Here is an 18,114-nt window from a genome sequence, read left to right as displayed (position 1 = left end):
GAAGGCGGGAGGGCAAAAAAGAGCTTAACATTCATGTACTTTGTTCACTCGTAAATAAAAATATTTGCTTGCATATTATGATCACTTTTGCAGGCTTAACTCTAAAAACGTGTTTGATTGACTTTATTATCTGTGAAAAATATTATTTTTCACTCAAAATTCTATTTTTGAGGTGTTTAATTGACAATTATTTCATGAAAAATATTTTCTAACTTTTAATTATTTGACAATATTTTCCTTAAAAAATAAGGAAATATTTTCTTTAAGGAGGGGTGATTTTTATTTTCCCAATAATTCGATCCCTCTCTCTCATTTATTCCTTCTCTTATCTACCTACCATATTTGCAATCAAACGCACCATAATTTCTTTTCATGAACATTAAATCATTATCATCTTATTTTTAAACATATCAATCTCTATTCATAAGATCTTGTAAGAAAATCATTGAGTTGGATCCAAAGACAAATTTTACTCTCAATCTTGAAACAAGGAAAAATAAAAGGGGTACAACAAGAAAAGGAAACATGCCCCTGTTTGATCAAGATTAAAATTAGATTTTTAGTAAATTTTGATAGAAGTTGAAGAAATATGTGATTGAAAATTTATAGTCTCATAAAATGTGTTTTTAAAATTAATTGTCGATTTTACCTTAAATTAAAATTTATATTATACTTTTCACCAAACGAGGTAGAGTCATCCCTTGCCCCTACCCACATACCCAAGATTTCACCCACATACCCAAGATTTCACCCCCGATAAAGGGAGGACATAGATCGATCGAATGATTTTTGATCTATTTTCAAACAAACTCATTTAATTTGAAAAATTAGAAGTCAAAACAAATCGTTTCACCTTTCGAACCTAACAAAACTATTTTATACGATTGACCTTGATTTCAAACCATGATTTGCCTAATTACGTAAAGGAATTTGCTACACGTACACTAGAATTATAGCCCTCTCACATGAGAGAAGGCACAAATATTTTAATCATTGTGGGTTTCCTTCATATGAGGAGACCGTACACGTATACTCTAGTATACAAGTATCTTTACCTTACGTAAAAGTAACAAATTTCAAACACATTTAAGCGTAAATATTACAAGCATTAAAACCCATAATTTGCATTTGGGAATAAAGAAAGCTAGCATATATATACACGATTATATAATTTATTGGAAAGACGCATATGAAACCTATTATTATAGAGTTAATTTCACCCATGGTCATTTAATTTTTTATTTAGTGTCCCATGGTCATCGAACATTTCACTTAAAATCATGATAGCCACCAAACTTTAATTTGTTACGTCAAGGCCATCGAACTTTCCTCTTAGTGTCGCTATGGCCATCGAATTTTAATTTACTACACCATAACCATCGAATTTTATAGAATAAATAGCACCGGTGGTCCCCAACCTTTGAACATTCTGACGATGGAATCCTAACCCATTTGAGTATCCACAAGTCTGCACTTGATTTGAGACTGAATATTAGAAATGAAAGGTTCGAGACCATCGTCAAAAGGTTCAAAGGTTGGAGGCTTAGTGCTATTTCCCTGAACTTTATAAGAATCAAATTAAAATTCGATAATTATCATGACACTGAATACAAGTATGATTTAATTCAATTGAAATTTTCACCGATTCACGTAAATTCAAATCAATCATTTCAAAATGATGACGTTAATTCAGTTTTAATGTTTACAGGTTTTTTTTTTTTTTTTTTTTTTTAAAGCTCTATTACTAACTATAGGTAAATAGTTGCAAATTTAGTGATTCTATTTTCCTTTATTTATTTGTCTCATAAACGAGTAAAAAATCCTCGACTCAACTGTCCATTTCCGTATTCGAACAAACAAAACTCAAATCTGAGCGTTAAATCTGGGAGTAAACTATCAAATGGCACTGCTTCCGTCGAGGGGAGTGGTGATTTCAGTCCCAGTTCTCGTACTATCTGTTGCTGCCGCCACAATTTTCCTATTCTTCCTTCTCTCTTCCCTATCTTTCTCCCCTCCGCCTTGCACTTGCCCTATTCCCGCCTCCTCCTCCAGCATCGGTAGCTCTGGCGCGGACAATAATAATGTAAGATTTGGAGATCGGATCTCGGCTTCAGCAGAAGATATAGAATGGGTGAAGAGTCAGATCGAAGCCAATGGGTTGCATATGCAACAGAATGTGTTGCGTAAAGGCATTAATCCTCGCACTCGACAACAGCAGCTGCAAGATCTCCTGCAGTAAGACAATTCCCCTCCCCCTCCCGTTCGACCCTCTCTCTCTCTCACACACACTCACACACCAAAATACTTTGATGATTACAGGAAACGAAGTTCTAGACTATCAGTATTTTGGAATTAATCAAAGAAAAGAACAATTGAATACGAGTTGCAGAATTGGCGAACTCGAGCCTGTAGGAAGAAGAATATATAAAGAAAATTGAATATGAAGAAGCCAATTTAGGAAAATTTTCTTTAGCATTTCTAGTAATGTTAATTGTTTCTAGTCTCCATTTCATCTTGTTTCTGAAGATTTAGCAATTTGCTGGACCTCCGGGAATTACCGATTCTTTAATTAAATTTTAATAAAATCAGTTGCATTATAATAAGATCTTGCATTTCAGATGCCAAATTTGTTAATGAATTTCTGGTCTTTATCTCTGCTCATTTTCTGTGTAAAAGACACTCTTCCAGCACTTAGTGTCATCCATCTGGCAAATTCGACAATTAAGCATTATGGAAATTAAGCGTCCTGCTTTGATGATATGATATGAACACCGTCCAATTTGTGGGGAATCTTTTAGTATACATAAAGGAAGAAGAAAACTAGATTATGAGTTTATACAATTGGATAACGTTCATTGCATCTCATCAAACTTATATGCCAGGAATATCTACCATCATGTGATGTAGTCATATTTACTTCAAAATTAAATTTGGTAGGGTTTGAGGTGGACGTTCTGCTGGTGATCACATGCCTAGGTATTCATTAAAGAAAATGAAATTAAAAGGAAATCTAATGTCGATAGTTTTTGGTACTAGAGATATTGTGGAGTTCACAATGGTCTCTCTGCTGCCACACCATGACTGACACATTGAAGAGATGAGTGTTTTGGGTGTAGAAGTGCTAACTAGTGCTCTAGATCAATTGCATGGGCTCATACTGCTTCAGATTAGTTGTATGTGCTCTCATTGTATTGGATTATGGTCGAATAAAATAATACTCTTCAAATGAATGAAACAATTTTCAATTGATAACATCATCTGCTCCTACTTACTCCTAAACGGTATTGATATAACTTAAAAAATCATTTTCTGGATATGCTCTTATCTGCTATGTCGTTCAGTTTCTACTATAATGCATTATAATAAAAGTGCGCTTACAGAAAATTACTGCAACTTTAACTGTTTTCCAAATAGCACAGCTAGAGAAACATGGAGAGGACAATTTAGAGGAATATATTGTTCATTTTTTTAATCGTTAATCCTTCTTGTATTTTTCTTACTCTTACCTGTGCTCACCGCTGAACTAAAGCAATTATGAACAAATTTTACCATATTTTCAGGTTCAAAGGCATATCACACTATGAAGGAGAAGAAGCAAACAACCACACTGCTCTGCCTTGTCCAGGTGAACTACTTGTAGAAGAACACCATAGCAATTATGGAGAGCCCTGGGCAGGAGGTCGAGATGTATTTGAGTTTCTTGCTGATTCTGCCCATCTAACACCAAACTCAAAAGTTCTTGAGATTGGATGTGGCACGCTGCGTGTTGGCTTGCATTTCATAAGATACTTGAATCCAGATCGTTTTCATTGTTTAGAGAGAGATGAGCTATCTCTGATGGCTGCACTTAGGTACGAGCTTCCATCACAAGGCTTGTTGTACAAGCGCCCTCTGATTGTAAAAGGTGAAGATATGAATTTCAGTAAGTTAGGAGATGGAGCCATGTACAGTTTGATATATGCAAGTGCTGTGTTTCTTCATATGCCCGACAAGCTTGTTTGGATTGGATTAGAGAAGCTAGTAAGCAGACTGAAACCTTTAGAAGGCCGGATTTTTGTTTCACATAATATAAAGTTTTGTTCACGGTTGGGAGGAGAAGAATGCACGAAAAGGTTAAATCATCTGGGGCTTGAATATCTTAGAAAGCACACGCATGACAGTTTGCTTTTCAACCACTATGAGATCTGGTTTGAGTTCAGGCGATTTAAGGCTTAAAATGTGGAATAGAGAATCATTTGTGGCCTTCTTGGTGTAATTTGTAGCACGCAACTAACTTCCTTGGACACTCGACTAGGAGCTACCTCATTCTGTAATTAGCTTCGTACAGAACCAGAAAGTTGTATGCCATTCATATTTGCAAGCCGGTGGGACTTGCCATTTGTTTTTGAGAGGGTAAAGCCCTTCTCAATGTGGACTAATGAGAAGTGTTATAATGGGCAAGTACCAACTACAACATGCTTTTGTACTTGCATTTCCTTTAGTTTTGCTAGATTCACCTTCTATTTAGAGCTAATCAGCAAGTAGATGTTTTTTAAGATATACTTTCACGATGATCTTCAAGTTTGTTGTTCACCAATGTCTTGCTTTAAGAATTTGGTTTCTGCAATTCTTTGCTGTATAATTGTTTCTCCATGTAGTAATTGATTCAGCTTTTGTCTCAGCTGTCAATGTAATTTAAGGAGATTTTGAAATGTCAGAAGTTGCTCCCAAGACTAAGGTTTGAATAACAGATCCTTAGCTAATGTTAACGTCCCTGTTAATCCCTGTTTGTTGGCCTTTAAACTTAAAAAATTATATTTTAAGCCCCTATTTGACGGTCATTATTTGGTTCATTAAAATGAAATTCTAGTTATTGGAATAGTCGAGCCCCACACAAGAGATGAGAACTTAAAAAAAGCCAGTTGGATGTAACGATTAATGATAAAAAATTTCATCTTTTGGTCAAATAATGTGCCTCAAATTGGGGCTAAATAATATTTTTCAATTTGTTTATTAGGCCCCCGTTCGAGCCACATTATTTTCAAAAAAATACATTCTTCAACAATAATTTGATATCATTTCAACCATATATTCTTCAATAAAACAATATTACAAACAATTTGTTGAATATTGGGTGTGATTTTTTTATTGAAACTCTGTTATAATATTCAATGTTTAACAAACAATTGAACAAGAATTCGATCATTTTCTGTGATTTATTAACGTGCATATGTATAAGAATGAATTGTTAAAGAATAAGTAAAATTTTGTGGTTTATGTTAAGGATATTTATAAATTTTACAAAGAATCTATAAAATCCATTGAAATTTATAAAATTCATGAAAATCTTTTAAAATCTACAAAGTAGAAATGCATTCAAATATTATGAAATCTGTTAAATTCTATCAAATTTCACACAATACATGAGAATTTATAAATATTAAGAAATCTATTAAAGTCTAAAATGGGGACACCCCGTAAAAATTTTCCTTATTTTTAATTATATATTTTTTATTAATTTGACATCAATAATATATTTTTTTCTCATAATGTGGCTCAAACAAACTCAGAAAAGTAGGGAAAAGAAAATAAGTAGAAAGAGTCCTTTACCATGGACAAAAATTCAAAAGATTTACTTTGAAGTGATGTTCCTCTGAAATAAAAAATACAACCCGCCGCGCCGTCGCAGCACACAACTATACAAATTGGAATCTGATTCATTTTCGCCATCATCCGCCGCCTCCCCCGGTGCTCAAAACCAGATAGGTTTTATACTAGTACGGAAGTACCTAATCGATACGTAATATATGTATCTATAGCTATATAATGCTGCTTTCGCGGCAAGTTGTGTTCTTGTTTAGAGGCTCAGCCCTCAGTCACCACATTCCATCAAAACACCGTTGGATATCCTCCACGTCACATCTCAACTACTCATGGATGGACAAGGTCAAAGGCGTATTCACCGGCCAAAAGACTGCTTCCGATACGGCCACCCCTACCGCAGAGTCATTCACCTTGCTCCGTATGTCTTACCCTCTCTCATTTCTTATTCTTGTATGTACGTATAAGATACGCGTATTGGTGTTTGTTTATATATATGTGTATGGATATTCAAATTGAATTTATGTGGGGACTTGACCTTTTTCTTGCTTTCCATTTTCATTTTCTATGGGATGTGTGTGTGGTCGGTTTGTAAATATTAATAGGGTTCGCGGAGGAGTTGAGCAAAGCGAGGAAGATGGGGACTTTGAAGCAATATATAGTGGGGAGGAGTAGTGAGGCTACATTTGCTGATGCCTTCGAGAAGCAAGAGGCTATTATTAGATACCTTGGGGGATTCGATCCTACTGGAGAGGTTGGTTCCCGTGACTTATTCCTTTCTGTTGTTATTCGCATTTAAAAGTTGTATAGCCTTATAGTCAGGTATGCATATGCGTGTGTTCTATGTCATTTATATAGCCCTTGCAGTAAAATTAAATGAAATTGTCCCTATATAATCTAAAAGGTTTTAGTATGAAGCATTTCTGTTAGCTTGTGGATGTTTGCTCAATTCAATTGCAATGAATTTCATAGTGCATAGTCCATTCTGACTTGCATTGCTAACCTCAGCCATTATTCTAGCCTTAACTTTTTTCCTGGCATGCAATTGGGGCATTTGAATTTCCATAACACCAACTCAAATTAGAGTAGTACTCTTCCCATCTCCATTTCCAAGACCCTACTTCCATGCCACTGATTGTGGTGCCTCGGAAACTGGTGTATAGCAGCTGATTTGCAGGATGTTTATACAATGATCCAGCAAATGAAAGTCGTCATTTTATGTACACAATATAGGCAATACATTGAAAGATTACTTATTCACATTTTAGAATTGAAGTTTTCCCTTATAAGACTAGTTATAGCTCCCGTTTGGTAGCAATTTTTCACCAAAAAAAAAATCAAAATTTTGACCTTTATTTCACTATTTCAACCGTCATTTTTAACTTCTTCACTCACAGGTGTGACCCACTTTTCTCTATAACGGTTAAAAAATCAATTCTCATAATCATTACCGAACATGCCCATAGTATCGTATGCTGCAGCAAGTGCACTAAGCATGCTTGCCTTAGGCATGGTGATATGTGATTGCATTATATTTGGTTGATACCTTGCAGCATTGGCTGACAAGAGTAGGTCATAGGCTGAACATCAGTCGGTGCTTGTGTGTATGACATCCTGAACTGAAGTTCAACCAAGGGCTTTAGTTCAAGTTGTAGGTTCTAGTTGCATGATGCAACCATGGTGTGTATTCTCACTAAGACACATGTTGTGCATTGGTGGCTATGGCATGTTCTGTTATTTCTGATATGTTGATTGGGGTTGAGTAAAATGCCTGTGGGAGTGTCTGTAAGGCTCTGTGGCTAGGGAACTGGTGCTTGGCATAATGCAGGCTAGGTAATTTCTGGTTTGGTAAGTGCCAGAATACACTAATGTATTGAGTTTGGGCTGCATTAAACAGTAGTTGCGATGTAAAGCAACTAAACGATTCATGTAAACCTGTGTCTCTTGAGTTGGATTATCGGCTGACTTGTGTGAGTGCAAACCAAGTTGCACAGGGTGGAGAAAACAAATGCAGATTTAGCCCCTGTGGTGGTATATAAAGTAGTTCTCGCAGGTCATGATTACACTGCAGCTGTGGTAAGGCTGGCTAATTACCGGCTTCTTTGTTGCACGATCTCGTAAGCGCAAAGGATTGAGAGATTGTTTTTGCGCCACAGATGGCTAGACATTTGGCACTTTTTATAGCTAATTTGTGGCTAGATGGTGCAATAAAAGATTTACAGAAATTGTCCGTTGATACCTTCCTAGATTGTGCTATGTCCATGTTCCATTGTAGTGGACATTGGTGCCTTGCCTGATAGAGTTGATCTCATGATTGATGTGGTCAAGGAAGATGTTGTTGTCTTGAAGATAGCTGTGATTGGTGATTTGGATGGCCAAATCATCCAAAATCAAATTTTCCTAACCAAGGCATTGGTGGGGTGTGCGGGTATTTGAAGTGTTTAAGACAGCACAGATTTGTGACTTGCAAGTTGGAAGGTTTGGTGGCAAAGGCTGGATAAAGCTTGACTAGAGATTAGTTCATGGGAATTTTTTTAGAGGGAATTGGAGAAATTCTTGCCAGCAAACGCTGCTTGGATGGCTTGTGATTCCTTTTGGAAGCATTGGTACATTGTTTTTATGCTAGAATATGTCTCTGAGTCAACTATTTATGTCGGTCTTACATTCTACTTTAGTGGGGAACAAAATGTTCAACTTTGTTTATGGTTTGCAGAATCGGAAATAGGCTGTGTTGTGGCATGAAGGCTTGCAGAGTTGCTGTGAGCAACTGTAGCTTTCAAGAATCTGGTGGACTTGAATTTGGATAACTCTACATCTGGTTTTGGCAGCAATAAGTCCTAGAACAACAACAGTTGTGACATTTCTCCTAGCCAGAAAAGAAAACAAGACTGAATGGACAAGTTCTGCTTTGAAACAGTATGGGAATGACAAAAAGTTTAAAGGCCGTTCATTTTTGAGGTCAACAACATATATGTAGTGCTCATATGAGACACTTAATGCAATTAGATTCATGAAAGATGGATAATGTAGGTATAGCCAAAGGTGATTTAGGCACTTTGGCTTGGATGCCATTTCTGGCCTTTGGGTTTATGTGAGTTGGTAACTACTCCAATTTACCAGAAGCTAAGTTGGTATTTCCTATTTGTGGCTAGAGGCTTGTAGGAATAAGGTTAAGTCGAATTCCAGGGGGCTTGTTGTAGAACTTGGTGAGGACCAACTCCATCTCGTAGGAACATATTGTTTGGCTGAGTTCATGTTAAAGGTTAAGACTTGATGGGTTAAGTTTTTTAGTGTAGAATGAATGTGTTAATGATAACTCTTAAGTTCGGAAGAGTGGGTCTTAGAAAAGTTTTTGGATTCAATGGTGATTAGGGAGTATGTCATTTGGCAGAAGGATGAAGTGGTCTTCTATCACCATAACTTGAACATTTGCAATGGCAAATGCCTAAGGTTCTCCCTAGGTATTGTGATGTGTGGCTGCATGGTGAGTGAACATTTTGCGGTGATGTGTTGGTACCTATGAAGCACAAGAATCACATGACACTTTGACATAACTTTCTAAGTAGGACACAAACTGTCATCGACTAAAATAATATAAACTGCAGATATATAGATTATTTCTTTATTTATACACCCTTTTGACAAGAAACCAGAAGCACACTAATAGCTTTAGCTTTGCGCAAAACTATGGTCTATTGACAAGATTTTACATTTGACTCGCTTCACTGTACTGATTGAGAGACCTCTACATTGTGCTGGACAAAATGGTAGTCAATAAAGATAATTTGTACGATTGCATTTCATATTTCTTTATATGTTATGCTTACAAACGTGATAGAATAATATGAGGTTCAGATCAAGCAAAGGACAATATGCAATCAAGCCATTATCCACTGCAAGAAGTGTGATTTGTCGCCCATTATGTTACTACCTATTCAAGTAACTAATGAAATTATTAAAAGTGTTATAGTTTGTAATATATTCTGCTATATTGCTACCCATAGAAAGAGGAGAAAAAACTATTGGTAGGGGAAATGAATGATAAAAATTGCTTTATCTTTAGTGAGAGTGTTGTGAATGTTGTTCATATAAAGTGGAATACAGGTTAACTGTATCAAATAGGCTGATGCCGGAGCAAAATACTGATGATATAAACCTACTATTCATACTAAATAAAATATCTCCGCGTAGCTCCTCATGGATGTAGGAACATTGTCGAACCACGTAAATAATTGTATTGATTTCTCTCTTTTATCTCTTTATTATCGCGCAAAAAATTCAACAATTGGTATCAGAGTCAAGTCTAGATGACAAGTTCTTTGATTGCAAAATTTAATATGATGAAGTTCGATGGAACTAGGAATTTCAGATTATGGTAGTGAAGGATGAAGGATTTGTTGGTGCAGGAAGAGATAGTGAATGCGCTATTTGGGAAGGAGTCAGAGGGTACGTCAGATACCGATTGGGAAGAGTTTGAGGAACAAGCAGGGGGTACAATTCGGTTCTGTTTGGCGAACGAGATCATGTATTATGTTGTCGAAATTTGGCTAAAATTGGAGAGTCATTATTTGTCGAAGTCTCTCACGAACAAGCTGCATTTGAAGCTGTGGTTGCAAGGACTCAAGATGCTGGAGGGTACAAATCTGATTCAATACACTAATGTGTTCAATCAAATTATTAGCGATTTGCTGTGACTTGAAATTAAGTTCGATGACGAAGACAAGGCAACGATATTGCTTTGCTCTCTTCCACCTTTTTACGACCACCTGGTGACCAAGCTGACGTGGGGTAAAAAGACTCGAATTGGAGGAAGTCACATCAGCCATGTTGACCTACAACTAGCGGAAATTGCATATTGGCGAAAGTTCACGGGGTGATGGGTTGATCGTGAAAGTCTACAGGATTGTGGGAGAAAGGACGGGTTTTTGTAAATATTATTTCAATCTTTAGTCTGGAAATGTTTTTATAGAAACTGTGTCAATCGGGCGATCTCATATGCATTATCATCAGTGATTACAATATTCTCAATAGAATCTACAAGAATAATACAACTTGCACCAGTTTATAGATGAAATGCTGAATGATCTGTCTGACACCTTTGAAAACTAAATTTGAGAACAACCTCAGATTACTTTTCAAACCATGTCCTTGGTGATTGCTAATTTATATAAAGCTTTTTTCAACTTACAAATATAGTTCTGGTACTTCCTCTGAACAACAAACCTATATGGTTGTTTCATAAAAACCTATTTGTGTAAATCACCACATAGGAAGGCATTTTTAATATCCAACAGGAACAGTGACCAATTAAGGTTAGTAGCAATAGAAATCCAAATGCGAGTAGAAGAGATCTTAGCAATTGGAGGGAATGTATTGTCACAATCAATATCATAGGTTTATGTGTAACCTTTAGCAGCTAGTCGGGCTTTCAATCGATCAACAGTCTCATTATGATTGAACTTCAGAACATAACCCATCTGTTACCAACGAGACGTATACCAGATGTTGAAGGAACAAGGTCCCAAGTTTTATTCTCATGTAAGACTGCTTTTTCCAATTTCATAGTCTTTTGCCACTCAGGATCAGATAAAGCTTCTGTCACTGTCTTAGGTACAAAAACATTAGAAGGCTGGGATATGAAATAAGAAAACGAAGGCGACAACAAATCGAAAGTGAAATAGTGGTTGATAGGATTTTAATTCACAAGTACATTTACCTTTACGGAGAGCAATGGGCAATAACTCAAGATCAGAACAGATGATAGAAGCAGGATCTATAGACAGCAAGGTGACGGATGGGGCCACGAGCATTGGTGGCTTAGATCGTCTGGCATAAATCTGTAAAGGAGGATTTGGTTCTTTATGAGAAGACGACGACCCTGGTATAGTAGATGAAGACGATACTTGTTTCGGAGAAATACCAATGGGTAGATATGGAACGGGGAAGCTAACCGGACCCCAGTGTATTTGGGAGACGTACTATGATCAAAGAAATAAGGTGTAGACTCATCGAAAGTGACATCTACACTTATAAAATAGCGTTGCAGAGAAGGATTGTAGCAAATTAGCAATATTGCAGTAATACCCTTTCTGTGTTTGGGAATAACCAAGGAAAATACATCTCATAGAGGGAGATCAAGTTTGTTATAACCATGACCAAAGGAATGAACATAACAAATACTCAAAAACCTTGAGAGGTAACGAAGATGGTGTAGATGAGGAAAACAAAATAGAGAAGGTAGATGCACCGTATAAAATGGAGGATGGCATGCGATTAATGAGATAACGTGTAGTAAGGACAACGTTACTCCAAAAACGTTTAGGAACATGCATATGACAAAGAAGAGCACGAGTGACATCTAATAAATGATGATTTTTACGTTCTGAAACTCCATTTTGCTGTGCAGTATATGGACAAGATGTTTGATGAGTATGCTTTTGGAAGATAAGCAGGGAGTAAACGACGTAGACATATATTCTTTGGTATTATCAGAAAGTAAAATTCAGATTTTTTATTATTGAACATCATGACAACGAATAGGAATGAAACGACTATTACTCCTATATAAACTATTGGGAAGATCATAGCAAAAAAGTTAAGACCTAACAAAAGAATTAAGTTTTGATCAAAGTACAAAAGATAGAAAGTAACTCAGAACGATTTTTCATTAGGAACAACCAAGTCATATGAGGATAATCATCCACAAAAGTGACGAAATATTGAAATTTATGAGAAGAAGTATTGATTGGTCCCCATACATCAAAATTGACTAACTCAAATAACTAGAAACACTAGTAGCTCGTAAAAGAAAAGACGCGGTGACAAGCTTCACATTCAAGGGAGGACACATTATGAAGACTCACAACTTGAAGTTTTAAAGTGGATAGAGAATGGTGACCAAGACGGCAATGCCATTGCATGGGTGAAACAAAGGACTGGAGAGCTAGAGGAAAGACCGGTGAAATATCCAAGTAATACAAGCCACCAACTTCATGTCCTATATCAATCATCCTCTTCGTTTTGAGATCCTGAAAAATACACACAAAGGGATAAAATGTTACAAAACACTAAAGAGATGTAATTTTGCTAATAAACAATAAACTAAAGGGAAAGTAAGGAATATGGACAGTCGACAGATTAATATTAGGACTAGGATTGGCAATGCCGGAGCCTGCAACACTAGTTTGGTAACTGTTAGCAAGAGTGACACGTGGAAGAAATAACACAATGATAATCAAGAAGAGAAGTTGACGAACTAGTCATGTGTTCAGTTGTACTGGAATTGATAATCCATGAATTGTGAGAGAATGACAATAGACATTGAGAAGGTGTAGTCCCTAATTGAGCGAACGTGGTAGTAGAAGTGGAGGTGGCCTGTTTATGAGCTAAGAATTCAGCATATTCATCACATTGTACAAAGAAGAGATCAGATCCTTGCGATGAGCTAGAGTTAGTTACTAATCCATATACTGGGTGATTGTCCTTACTAGATGAGACTTGATTAGCAGAACCAAATGATTTTCCATGTAAATCCAACAATAATCAACGGAGTGACCTATACGACCACAGTGAGTATATTTTCGAAGTTAATGATTTTCCAAACAACCACTGCCTCAAATGTCCCGTCCACCTAGCGAGCTAACACCACGTCCACTTTTGAATGAGCAACCCCAAGCAATAAAAGCATAATGATCTTCGCTAAGTGTACCATCCGAGAGAGTAGAGCATTGAATACGAGAGAATGTCTCTAGAAGATTGGGAAGTTATTTTCCACTGCTCGGACTGCTTTAAACTTTTGCGGAAGACCAATAAGAAATTTAATAACTTTCAAATCAAGAGAGAGGGGTTGATGCACATTTTTTTCTTGACACAGTCAAAAGCTTATTATAATATTCAAGACCGTAGGTGCGATGATTTACTTCACGGGTGAGGTGCTCTTCCTTTCGGGAAGGGAGGATTAGGGAAATCCTCTTGAATGCAGCTTTCTCCAGACCTCCGGGGCTCTGCTCTAGCCCTAAAAAAATTCTCTATGACAAGGGGACAATAGCAGTCCGTAGTGCACGTTGAACAGGTTGTTTAAGGAAAGGGCTAGTTCGAGGTTCTAGCTTGAGTTCTTAGCAGCTGGCACAACAAGGCTGGATGAGCCCTTCTCAAGCCCAAAATATTTTTTACACGTTCCATAGATTCGAGTTACATTCCTAGTTCCAGAGTGCATGCATTTGAGATACTCTCAAATTTGCTTAGCCGTAGACATATAGAGAGCTGAAGACCCAATGTGAGGCTCAATATTACTGATGATAAGTCTAATGATTGCGTTATCATCTTGATCCAATCGGTAGTTGAGAGTAGGATTAGCCTTCGCAGAATATCTTTCTGAGGATTTGATAGATGACTTGCCTGAAGTTAAGTGGTTAAATAAACCTTTGCCCCGCAAGAAGACTTTGACATACATAGCCCAATAAGTGAATTTCTTTCATTCAGCTTTTCAGGTGCCATAGGCCAGTCAAATTGAATGTCTGTATCGCGAATGACATGATACGAACCACACAAACTAGTACTTGGGCTGTAGAGAATATGACAAATCAATAATAATAGATAACCACACATCAGGGGAATAGCTAAGCAATAACTAGAACTAAAAATTAATCAGCCCATAAACAAACAATTAGAGCCCAATAAACAAAAACACAAACTAGGCCCAACAAAATTGCTATAGTCTAATAGCACTAATTAATCAGCCTACAATTCACAACCAATCAACTTACAATTCAAAATAAACAGCCCACATCTTCCACTTCGAATCAAGTCTAGAAAAAAATCGACAGAAACATAGTGCACTACCACTTTGCCACTCGACCACCAATCAAGAAGAAACAGACCTTAGTATCGAAGTACACTCCAACAATGCACAACGTACCAACGACCGCGACCCACTACAACCACTATGCCATCATCACGACACCATTCGTTGTCACAACATATCGTCGACAAACTCTTCGGCTGTCTTTTAATCAATCATACCACCAGTCTCGTTTGGGAAACAAAACTACCGGTCTAGATGGTGACTTTTAGTGAAGAAAAAAGGAAGGAAAGAAAAGAAAAGAAAGGGACGATTTGCTCAAGAGAAGAAGTAGAAGGAAATACCGACCTCTAAAAACATGGCTCTGATAACATGTTTTGAACGAGGATTTGGTGCAAGGACTCGAAAGAAGGTCATCTCTTCCTCTCGTCTCCTTTTATTACATAGGAAAAATAACCTGTACATATGTATGGAAACTAAATCAATCAAATAATGCTCGTCTAATATACATTTTTCCTAATTGATTTTCTTCCTTAATAGAGAGGATGTGTCCAAACCTGTTGGTCCCAGATGTTGTGTTTTTCCATGTTACGTTTTTCAGCGTTTTCTCCTGAGGGTTGAATATTCGTCAAGGTAGATATTGTTGTGTATGTGGCTTATATAGAGTGGAACACAGGTGTAGTAGATCAAATAGGCGATGCTAGAGCGGAGCATAGTGCACTGTACCACATAAATACTTGTGTTGATTTCTCTCATTCATCTCTTATTATTGTGCATAAAAAATCCAACAGAGAGGGATTCAGAGATAGCAACTGGGGATAGGTCATGAATCAATTGGTCGACACATCACTGTGAACGCCTGAATGGGGCTTTAGTTTAGCTGAAAATAGCCCTGAACAGGCCAGCTAAATAGCCCACAAATCGTATTACATATTCATCTTCTTCCGTCTCTTTCCATCCAATTGCCTCTTCCTGATCCCCCTTCTACTGTCTTTTCTTTTATCATTTTCCTTTTCGTCCCTTATTTTTCTGTCTCCTCCTTTTCCTCCCCAGTTCTCCTTTTGCAGGTAGAAGTATTGAAAAACATAATTTTCAAGAGGCTAATCAAGTAGCTTCAACTTATTACCCAAGTGTTACAGCTGGTTTCAAATGTCATAACTTGAGCAGAATGGCTTTGGCCTGTAATTACTTGTCTTCCTGTTTACATTTATGCATTTGTGTTGCTAATCTTTGTGCACTCACATATTCTAAGTGATGCTAGTGGGTTGAAAGTCAGTTTGAATGCTACTGACAAATGATATATTCTGGTAATGCTTTAATGGTCACCACTTTTCTTTTGCTTTATTACTGTAGAACATTCAGACCAGTCAAAAGCAAGAAGCAGCAAAACAATGTAATTGCACAATAGCAGATGTCGAAAATGCTTTAGCAAAGTTTACCTGGGCAAAAGAAGCTCAGAGAAAAATTGAAAAGTTAAAGGAAGAAGGCAAACCAATGCCAAAGAGCTTGGCTGAGGTATTTATCACATTGCCTGCATTTATCATTCTTCACATACTGTTAAAAGTGACCTGCTACAAGTGACAAAATATGTGCTAGTCGTGTTGAGTGAATGTTTTTGCTGGTTAGCTGAATATGGAAGTGTGTTTTTATCTGTATTGTTCTACTTTTTCCTTGCTGATGCATGGTTAGAAGGATCATATTACATGGCTTGGGCATTGTAGTTTGATGTCATTGCATGAAATATTGACCCGTGAAGGAATCATTAACTACAGGTTCAGAAGTTGATGGGATCAACCCCCATGGACGTTGCACGATCAAACTTGGCCAAGAGTGGGAAAATAAGTAGAAATGCGCCTTGTCCCTGTGGTTCCAAAAAGTTATACAAAAGGTACTCCTCTTCTTTAACAAGCATAAATGATTGTATTCAACATTTTCTATTTGTATTTATCTAAATTTGACTCGATAAGCACCTGAAATCCATTTTCTATGACCAATTTTTGGAGAACTCAGAATATGAATTTATTTTTATGTGGAATAGGGAAATATCAGTACCTAAACTGATCCTCCTAAATTTCATGAAACTGTTTTACCCTTCTCGTTTGTTTGGGACTGCAGCTTAGTGTGTCTAATCTTTCTCAGTGTCGCATATGAGCTGTAAAATTTCTTAGATTCTCTTAAGATGCCATACACATTATACTTCTTGCCTGCTTTATTGCTGTACAGTTTCTGGCTTCATTAACTAGGCAGGTCTTTTCTGCTATAAAATCTTTACTTTTGTAACAAAAATTTTGCCAATGTCGCTTTACAGGAGTGTGATACCTACAATAATGACAGAAAAATATTTTGCAGATATTCTCCAACCACGTGTTCTATCTTATCTGTAAATCTAAGCAGTATAATTATTTTTTATTTTGCCATCACTTCTGAAGGTGCTGTGGGAAGGACAAAAGCACTTGAAGGAGAAATATAAAGTATTAAACTTAGCACAAAGCTTGGAGTACCGGGCACAGTTGAAGGGAGCCTCTATCATCACATACTTTTTTAACCAGCATGGATCTTAACCTGTTCTTGTTGCGGCCAGTTACAGTTAAACTGACATTTCCCACATAAGAAATTGCGACAGAACGATTTTTAGCACAAACACGCACATCAACTTGCCTCCTTTATTTTATTTTTTATTTTTATTTTTTTGGGGGAGGGGGGGTGCACATTAAGTTGATAAAGCTACAGGTTTTGCTCTTTGTATCATTAAAAGCTGTATACTGATACTTTTAAGTTGATTATATGTTGTTGGATGATCCTTGGTCGAGTTGCAAATTGAATTATTACATCCGTAGGCAATGAAAATGATGAACATTTTGAATACTTGAGGATGTACGAGGAGATGAATTCTTGGATAGCCCATTATCAAATACACACTTGTAGCATCAATGACTAGCAACTAAAAGTCATATTAGGTCAAGCAATTGTCAAACCAGCGATCATCTTATCCTCGTATCTTATAGTTCATGTTAAATTGAGCACATAACTTTTTTCATTCCTAATGATTGCCTAAAACTCGTATCAAATACATGATTATAGCATCAACAGCTAGGAAATAAAAGCCATTTAGGTCAAGTAATTGCCAGATTGACTATCATCTTATCCTCGTGTCTTATAATTTATGTTAAGCTGAGCTTGTAACAATTTTTTCAACCCAAATAATGTGTTATCAAGGGCTTTATTTCTCTCTGGTTTCCCACAAACTCAATTTCCTTGAATTCCCTAAGATGCATTGTTTTATACTCGGGAACCACTTTATTAATCTTTATCGTTTAGTCCCTATTCGAGCCACATTTTTCGAATTTTCTTGAACTCATTTTCAACGGCATATTTCTCTTAATAAAATAAAGTTGCATGTAAATCTAAATTTTTTCCCACTTTTTAATCTCTAAAAAACTATTTTTCGCAAAATCTATTATTAGAAAATGTATATCAAACGTGAGCTTAATATCATTGGCATTTCTCTAAGCAAAATAGAATCCGATTTACTTTTATAGTGATATTGGTAATCGGTGAATTAATTAGTGCAAGGAATGGGGATTAAATTCTAAATTCAGTTAGGATTCATTTGAGATTAAAATCTAAATTCAATTAGGTATCCATTTTTTTCCACTTTCGACTTTTGATCTCAAATTAAGCGTTCAACAGACTATGCCTCCACTCCTTTTATTGCAGACTAGGAGCTGAGAGAA

General features: G+C 36.6%; 2 protein-coding genes across 2 annotated transcripts; both read left to right on the top strand.

Annotated features, from left to right (window-relative positions):
- The first annotated feature begins 1,837 nt into the window (after positions 1 to 1,837).
- Positions 1,838 to 4,606, top strand: LOC111383968. The gene is made up of 2 exons (XM_023008174.1): positions 1,838 to 2,235; positions 3,561 to 4,606. Exons 1-2 carry the CDS (start codon positions 1,901 to 1,903, stop codon positions 4,213 to 4,215), a joined length of 990 nt encoding a protein of 329 aa, XP_022863942.1. The 5' UTR covers positions 1,838 to 1,900; the 3' UTR covers positions 4,216 to 4,606.
- A 996-nt stretch (positions 4,607 to 5,602) lies between these two features.
- Positions 5,603 to 17,180, top strand: LOC111383962 (protein translocase subunit SecA 1-like). Its single transcript, XM_023008162.1, has 5 exons — positions 5,603 to 6,001; positions 6,186 to 6,334; positions 15,734 to 15,895; positions 16,153 to 16,268; positions 16,810 to 17,180. Exons 1-5 carry the CDS (start codon positions 5,806 to 5,808, stop codon positions 16,835 to 16,837), a joined length of 651 nt encoding a protein of 216 aa, XP_022863930.1. The 5' UTR covers positions 5,603 to 5,805; the 3' UTR covers positions 16,838 to 17,180.
- The last annotated feature ends 934 nt before the right edge of the window (positions 17,181 to 18,114 follow it).

The sequence above is a fragment of the Olea europaea genome, chromosome 3 (genome assembly GCF_002742605.1).
Source record: "Olea europaea var. sylvestris chromosome 3, O_europaea_v1, whole genome shotgun sequence".
Lineage (NCBI taxonomy): Eukaryota > Viridiplantae > Streptophyta > Magnoliopsida > Lamiales > Oleaceae > Olea > Olea europaea.
This window is presented reverse-complemented; position numbering and strand designations above follow the sequence as displayed.

What these genes read in the sequence shown, in the direction of transcription:
- LOC111383968 (XM_023008174.1), top strand. Translation starts at nt 1,901, where the DNA reads ATGGCACTGCTTCCGTCGAGGGGAGTGGTGATTTCAGTCCCAGTTCTC. An exon ending in CAGCTGCAAGATCTCCTGCA is followed by an intron (nt 2,236 to 3,560) that starts GTAAGACAATTC and finishes CCATATTTTCAG; the next exon opens with GTTCAAAGGCATATCACACT.
- LOC111383962 (XM_023008162.1), top strand. Translation starts at nt 5,806, where the DNA reads ATGCTGCTTTCGCGGCAAGTTGTGTTCTTGTTTAGAGGCTCAGCCCTC. An exon ending in TGCCAAAGAGCTTGGCTGAG is followed by an intron (nt 15,896 to 16,152) that starts GTATTTATCACA and finishes CATTAACTACAG; the next exon opens with GTTCAGAAGTTGATGGGATC. An exon ending in TCCAAAAAGTTATACAAAAG is followed by an intron (nt 16,269 to 16,809) that starts GTACTCCTCTTC and finishes TCACTTCTGAAG; the next exon opens with GTGCTGTGGGAAGGACAAAA.